At 39.8% G+C, this 8,246-nt stretch overlaps 1 protein-coding gene across 1 annotated transcript; it reads right to left on the reverse strand.

Annotated features, from left to right (window-relative positions):
• Positions 1–32: 32 nt before the first annotated feature.
• On the reverse strand, positions 33–4,140 carry LOC110447676. Its single transcript, XM_021493521.1, has 2 exons — positions 3,569–4,140; positions 33–900 (listed from the first exon to the last, which is right to left on the reverse strand). Exons 1-2 carry the CDS (start codon positions 3,919–3,921, stop codon positions 501–503), a joined length of 753 nt encoding a protein of 250 aa, XP_021349196.1. The 5' UTR covers positions 3,922–4,140; the 3' UTR covers positions 33–500.
• Between the last annotated feature and the right edge of the window lie 4,106 nt (positions 4,141–8,246).

An 8,246-nucleotide genomic window follows, 5' to 3' on the forward strand; every position in this document is an offset into this window, starting at 1 on the left:
TTTTATTTGCATCTATTATATACAATGAGGTTGGGCACTCCATAAAGTTCTCATCGGCCATTATTCCATATCAGTGTCTATCCCTTTAACGTGTGAAGACGTCCTATATTTTCTTCGCACAAACGTGTACCATTTCAAGTAGTCATTGTCTACTAATATGCCTATCGGGACGTCTTACATGTACTTCTTAGTATTAATTGCATTGACTGTTGAACTTCATGGCACTTTTTACCATTTCTATTAGCCAAGTTCTGTATACAGAATGGTGTACAGCTGTACATGTTACACATAGGTTACTATTCCTAGTAGTCGAGTTTATATTTAATTGTATTACTGAGCAATATGATCGCCATTTCACTGAGTCATTGTCTATATACACCGGGGACGTTCTACTTGGTTGTAATGTGTATAATTACCAATTAAGGGAATTTTTAAAGTTTTACTTACTGGTACTGTGTACGATTTCGCTATTGTTCCTGTCCATAAATATCGATAACGTCTTATTTCGTGGCACTGTGTACCATTTCCAATAGTCCCTGACCACGCAGGTACTTCTTGTACTCCATCTTCATCACGTCGTCATAGCGACGCAGGAGCACACTGTGTCGACCAATGAAAAACTCCATTCCCGCCAGTCGGTCTCGTGTTTCCTGGCTGTCAAGAACGATAATCCACCTTGACTTTGGTACAAACTGGATCGTGATAATTTTACTGCCCTTCCTGTAGCACAACATTTCCTTCATTTTACTGAGGACCTCTACGTGTGTAGCGACACTACCTTTTAGCTCGAAGCAGACGGCACTTGTCACGAGCTCTGGGGGGGCTCTCCGCTTGACAGATGGACAGTCCAACTTCTCATCGACCTTTCGTTCCACCTCTTGGCTAATAACCTCGTTGTACCTGACGATAAACACAATGGTAATAGGATACATACACGATATCCTAGACTTGTCCATACTGTACTAGTATACCTGACCTATATTACAGAGTTTCTGATTCGTTTAAGAACTTCACATGGCCGGAGGACAAAACATCATATCTCCCGGCAACTTGTTTTTGAAGTTGACAAAAAAACATATCTCCCGAAAGAGCGTACCTGGCTCCGTTCAAGTTTTTACATATCCTATAGTGTGTGCACAATTTCGCCCTTTAGTGAAATCAACCGTGGGTATCCGACGATGTTTTCTGAAGTGAATAGTATTTTCCTATAGGACGAACAATATGTACTTGAAACCAAATCCTGAGAATAGTTATAATTTACATTCAATCATGACTTTGGTAAGTCGTTATTTCATAATTTTCAAATGTATGAATTGGGTAACATCAAACACTCATCAGTTACATGTAAAAGTATGTCGATGGCCTTTTTACCTGTCGCATCTTATCTTATACTGGAACCTCTGCTTATAGATTATAATTCGGAATGTTGTCCTCTTATAATCAACAGTAGTAACCCATCACATGGCGCTTGAGGTTTCAAATTCATTATTATCATACAAATATATCCCAACTTTTCTGCGTTCAATCAGACAAGTGTTACACTTAAAATGAAATAACTAAAAGCACAACATGTGTGGGCTTGAAACCATATACGGTTATCATAAGCTTTGGTTGCTAGATATTCCATGAAGCTGACGTTATATGTTAGGAACCATCCATAAACGTTCTCGAATTATTTGAAAAAAAATGTTTTCCCCTGACATCCCATGTATTTCGTGAATAAACATGAATAACAGGCCTGGGTTAACTAAAGATAAATGTAATACAACACACAAACAAATCTTCAGAAATGCCGATGATCGATCACGGACAAAGGTCCGTAGTCTACCAGATATGCCGTGTTATACAATAATGCCACCTTGATTGGATGAAAAAAAATATGCCATCCAATTGCAGTTTTAACACACAGTAAACAACTAAAACGAATTACAATGTGCAGCTAGAGGCGCCAAGAACAGCTGAATATTTCAGGAGGATTTCATTAAGTCAAGGATACAAACAGCATTACTGTGTTTTCGGTATACAAATAATTGACCGCGATCAATATTAGCTGGATTCTATTTCTGGAGCCAGTTATAAAAAATGACCGACTTAAACTGTCATTTTAAGGGTGTATGTGCTGCCTTAAACATTGTACATGTATTTTGGGTTAGAGTTATATCCCTTTAAAGAACTTTTTAACTGAAGTCTGTTTTTAGAGACCACCCAAAGGACGTCTCAAAGGTAGTCTTTTTAACAGAGGTAGTCGCCAAATGTAACGACTGTAAAATGTATTATTATGATAAGCCAAATGGTGGTCTATCAAGAATTGGTCGAATGATGCAGTGGATAGCGCACTTGCCTTCCACCAAGGCGGCCGGGGTTCGATTCCCCGATCGGACGTGAAAAAGGTATGGGGTAACCTGCCCGAGCACGTGGGTTTTCTCCGGGTACTCCGGTTTCCTCCCACAATAAGACCCCCGCGCGCTAAGATCCGGGCCAACAAAAGTTGAATTAAATATAAGTTGAAATAACTTATTTCATAATTGTTGTAATTGTTGTAAAATAAATAAAGTTTATATTTATTTATCAAGAATTATTACTTATGGATCCTTGTACCACTGCTAATAATGGTGTACTGGGCATGATTTTATCGGTAATGAATCTTTCCCAACAAAATAAAATCATATCTTGCGGAAATTTTATGGAAAAAAATGAGACGAAAAAGAAAATCAACAATACTTTTCCGAATAAAACAAAATGCAACGGATCCAGACCATGATTCAAACCGTATACCGTCGACCATGATACTAGGACTCTAACCAAATACGTGATCAAAGATATTGTTCTCTGGCCCAGTCGTGCTACAGGTGTTCCAAAACAAAATTTATATGTGAAAATTCTTTGTAAGAAATTTCCGTTTTGCCTGGTATCTTTATATTTCTCTCTAAATCTTACCACCTTTTATTTCCCAGTGCCCTGCTTGTCAGTCCCTCACTTTTGGGGTTGATGTTGAGCGTTCGCCCAGGTGAGGCAGGCCATACCGAAGTCCTTTAAAATGGTAGTAGTTTTTAATCCCTGATTACCTAACGTTCAGCATTTAGGGTTATGGCAACAATGTGACCGGGCAGATACGAGAGACCTCTCGAGTCTATAATTACTCAATTTTAATGATAAATGCATTACAAAAGTTAACAATTGAATGTATTAGTATTATTTTACATCCGTGTGTTTAAAGACATCCCGGAAGCTTTTTCTTTTAAAGGAGCAATACGATTTTACTCTGATGTAGTCCTCGATTGTATCTGAAATCAATTTTTAGTTTTAGGACTTCTTTACAAACGTTAATTGTTCTCACGGAAGTGACAATTTGTACTTCCGGTCTGTTACTGATAATTTATACCCATATGTCGGAGTACACCAGTTAACTTAATAGTTTTTGTAGTAACTCAGACTACATAATGTTTTTGATACGGAATAAGCACTACAGCTGGATATCGAATATGGCAGGATGTCAGAATACTCAGGGGTCGGAATAGACAGGTTATGGTTTACCCTAAGAAATAATTTGATGTTATATTTGACTTACTGTTTTACTTCCTCCGACTCCCCGGTAGGTTTTTCTTGTGCTGCAACTCCAATTTTCTTCACTTTAATATCCTTTTTATCAACAGAATTCCAGAAGCCGAGCTGGTGTAAGCGTTCACTCTCCCGGGCCTGACTCGATTCTGTACTCTCTTTGGACTCTAATTGGTCAGCTTGAACAACCGTGGTCACTTGGTCATCTGTTGATTCCGGACAATTATCCTCGACACTGCTAGTCAATGTATCGAACTGGTGACTCGGCTCCATCTTGTACTGTTTCAACACAACTTTCCCTCTCTTTCTCGTCGATTTCCCAGTCACGTGCGCCATAACTTTATTTTGACTGGTAGTAGGCATGTTAACCGATAATTATCAAATTGTAGATGATAAAAAATATCGTTCACGAATTAAACAAAAATAACACCTATATTACTTCACCTTTCATATAAAATATTCATGAATGTGTTATTATCATCTTACAGCTTTCAAACATCATGTCGGAATCCTGGGAATATTTGCCAAAGTTTTCCATGAAAAATTCAGATGTTAATACTCTTCTTAGGTCGTTTCATGAATTCACTTTCATCTACAGATGCTCGTACTCCAGGGCATCAAGGATGTAGAGAACTGCTTCCAGGCAACAAGATGATCTCAAGAGCGCTCGTAGCGAGAAACTAGGCAACTAAAACAACAGACAGAAGAGATGACAGGGTTTATACTTGTTATACCTGTTGGCCAGAATTAGTTTCTCCGGTTGATAGCGATCAGTTTATAGATTTTTGCCCCTTGTAGCTGTACGTCTAGCCACTTAATTATTAATTATTGACGATCGGTTGCTATCGAACTGATACCAGTCTCTGGAGAAAGATAACGCCGGCAATCTTACAAGCGCGTTGGTCCTATCATCAGACGGGACTTAAGGATGTATACTACCTTACACTGTATAACTGTGACATGCACGTCCTGTTTAGAAGAAAATAACAATGAAAAACGTTCATGTCGGTATGACGCAGATCGTTTTAATCCGTATTGCATGAAATCTGCTAGAACGTCATGCTTCATATAGATTTAGCTAATTTTTATTTATGCCGGCATGTTAATTATTTATCATTTAATGTATATATTTATATTCAAAATGTATAGTTATAGATAGTCTACTCATATGCGAGGCGGGAGGAGAAATATTAAAATGACACTAATTTGCGATCATAGCCTTATGAATCCAATTTTTTTCGGATACTTGCATAGTAACTTGCACAAAAAATACATATATATATGTACATTGAACCGATTATTCATGCCTCGTCAAATGTATGAAATACTCTAATATTTATACTTAATCTGAACTGTCCCAATAGTAATAAAATCGATTAATTGAGATTATCGGCTTCGGCAATAAATTAACACATTAACTTATCGATTTTGCTTTCCTAACTATATTCAGTAAAACTACAGCCAATTTTCTTCTGTTAAGGTCTGTGTGGTTGTCACGACCGCCGAACAATAAATCAACTGTCCCCAATCAACCAATCATTTAGTGGAACAATGTCCAAAACAAATACACTTGAATTTAATTTCCTCAAAAATGCAAGATACAAAGTCTCGCCATGATTTTTATAGTTGTAATACTCTAAGGAATAATCGAAGGGACCCGGACAATCTCCACAGGTCGATAATCTGATATATCTATATATGTGTGTGTAAAAGAAGAAAGAAAAATGCACGGCCAAACTGGGACTCGTCCAAGATCTGCTGTTCAATTGAGCTATAGGTTTGCCGGCGATCGACCCAGTCCAGTTCCGCTACACTTCTTCCTCCTTTAAACAAAGTCTTCGACCCCGAAGACACACGAGACCCTATATTTTGTTGATCGCCAAATTTGTAATAGGAGAACAAGAAATGCAACGGCCAGACATGGCTCGAACCCGGGACCCTCCGAACTCTAGACGGACGCTCTGCAAATGCAATTGAGCTATCTGGTCGCTGGCGATCGACCAAGTCCAGTTCCCCTTCATATGTAACCATGGACATATCTGCCATGTAAATACGCATGTGCATGCGCATCAACAAATTGATTGTTATACATTGAAAATGTTCCAAAAGTCTTTAAACTCATAATAAAATTGCTCAAAGCATTTTCAAATTTGCCATTTTGATATGGGGTTACACAACCTCGCCCGTCTCATTCTATATCTCGAGAGATGTGTAGGAAGGTAGGCCACTAAGACACACTAATTACTGGGAACGCAGATTGATTCTCCTGAACCATCCAGATGTAGAATGAAGATTTCAAATATATATTTCAAATATAAAAAAAAAACATAATTAAAAAGTGAATTAACTTGCAGAAAAGAAATATCACAACTTGCATGTCAGCCAATAGCGCTCCCAGTTTCCCAAGCTTCAATAAAAAGCATAGACTATAGTCACGTGACCGCTGATGTAAACGTTACAAAAGATAATATACCAAAAATGTTTAGCTATTCGATTTTAGATTTTATTCTGATTTGTATTTTTCCTTAATTTACTCCCTATCCTAGCTGCAGCGTGTTCTGCCTTTGTCTGAGTAAGGAACCGGTACGTTCGGAACTCCCTCTCCATAACTTCTACCAGTGGCATTACCACAATGTTGTCATTGTCCAAAAATAGACCACTCTCAATAAGCTGGTTGAAATCCTCTTGACTTCCGGTTTTGACGATCCAGCGGTTTCGAATACCATAGTCTCCAAAGCGAATAGACAAGGCATCATATTTCATTTGTACAGGAACCACTCCCGTCTGCCGGCATATGCTATCTCTCAGCTCATCGTGCGATACAGCTTCGTTATGACGTAAACTGAAGCAGACGTCAAACGGCCCAGCGTCCGGGGGATTCTTCCGCATGTAGATGGACGGATGGACACGGTTTGCAAAGGAAGTGGCATAGCTGTCATTCTCATTTTTCTCATCTTTACATTTTTCGGTGGAAGTCATTTGCCTCTGTTTATCAAACTTTTTCCTGTGGATAATATATAACTTTTAGAACGTAAATTTTCACTAGTCCTATTGGTTTATGGTAAGACACATGGGAAACACTTACAGAATGATGTAATATGATCATAACTTTAACTGAATACTGATAGTGTTCTGCCAATATGGTCATTCATATCAGGGATACAGTCAAAACATTTAATATTAAATTGGGTCTTAAAAGGTATCTCACGGTATAAATCAAAATTTCAACTGATTTTAAAAACCTTACATACTTAATACTTGAATTTGTGTAAGAATATAACTATCTCTAAGTACATATGGCGAGAGCTTATGTTAGCATCGCCCTGGCACCAATGCCACCAGCACCAAAGCACGGTGGTCTTGTGATGGTGGTATTTCCTTCGAATCCTTTCCTCTTATCGTTCACTGCACCCTTCCCGTCTGACCCAAGTCCTCGTGAACCAATCGATGACGGGTTAGTCCAGACTCCTTGATTAGGTGACACATTTGTCTTGAGAATGGATTTGCTGTCAGTTGTCTCCACAGGGGTTCCCTTAGTGCTAGGTACTCGAAGGCCAAAGCACACGAGCTTGTCGCCTTTGTTGGAGCATGAATAGTGGCACGGCTTAGCGAACGTGACGGGCTGTCGTTTTGAGCCAGTCCCGTCGGCTGTCTTAGGCCTAGAATGAACTGCCGATTTTCTGTTTCGCGTCCTCTCTGTTCCCACACCTGTCTTTGGCCTCGTTCTACGTGGGAATGGTAAAACCCTAGTCTCGGACTCCTGTGTCTCAGTGCTGTCTGTTTGCTCGGGTTGATTAAACCTCCACGATAATGACCCGGAAGACTTGTTATACGATAGAACTGTTTTATATTCTTTTATATTGAATTCGCTCTTAACTATCGAAGAATCCTTTTCATCTTCCAGATTCGTCAGATCCTCTACGATCAGTTGTTCCCCATTGTCTAAGACGGACGACTTCCAGAGTTCGTTGATGTCGACAAGTGACACTGGACATGGTGTGAGTTCTCGCTGGGAGCAGGATCCGACGCTACTCTTCTTTGCTACGACTTGTATCTTGTCTAAACTAAGGTTACTACGTCCGGTGTTCATCAACAGCAGCGCTTGGCTCGAAGTTGGCATATCCCTTCTTCTCTGAGCGACAGGTCCGGACTTTACATATGCACACAGTAATGGATTGTCGCGTAGAAACTGATTGGTTATATTATGACGTCACAATAATTATGACGTCATTATAATGTAGCTGGGAACTGGACTGGGTCGATAGTCGGCGGCTAGGTACGCTAGTAGAGCGTTCGTCTAGAGTTCGGAGGGTCCCGTGTCCGAACCCCGAACTTCCCGTGCATTTTCCCTCTCCTATTATGTTTGGTGCCCACGACCAAGCCATGTTTCAAGTAATGGGTGAATGCTTGGTAAGGGGATACCCGAACCTGTGTTGTAAATAGTGATGTCTTCGGAGCGAAGACTTGCAACAGGGAGAGGGTGTAGCGGAACTGGACTTGGTCGATCGACGGCGATCAGGTAGCTCAATTAGTAGAGTGTCTGTCTCGAGTTCGGAGGGTCTCGGGTTCAAAATGTAGTCTAACCGTGCAACTTGTTCCGCTCCTCTCACATATATATCGTCGTCATCATTAATTACGACAATGAAAGCCTAGCCAATGATTCATCGCTCATGCATGGAAGACCCGAA

The sequence above is a fragment of the Mizuhopecten yessoensis genome, unplaced genomic scaffold (assembly GCF_002113885.1).
Source record: "Mizuhopecten yessoensis strain PY_sf001 unplaced genomic scaffold, ASM211388v2 scaffold3575, whole genome shotgun sequence".
NCBI lineage: Eukaryota > Metazoa > Mollusca > Bivalvia > Pectinida > Pectinidae > Mizuhopecten > Mizuhopecten yessoensis.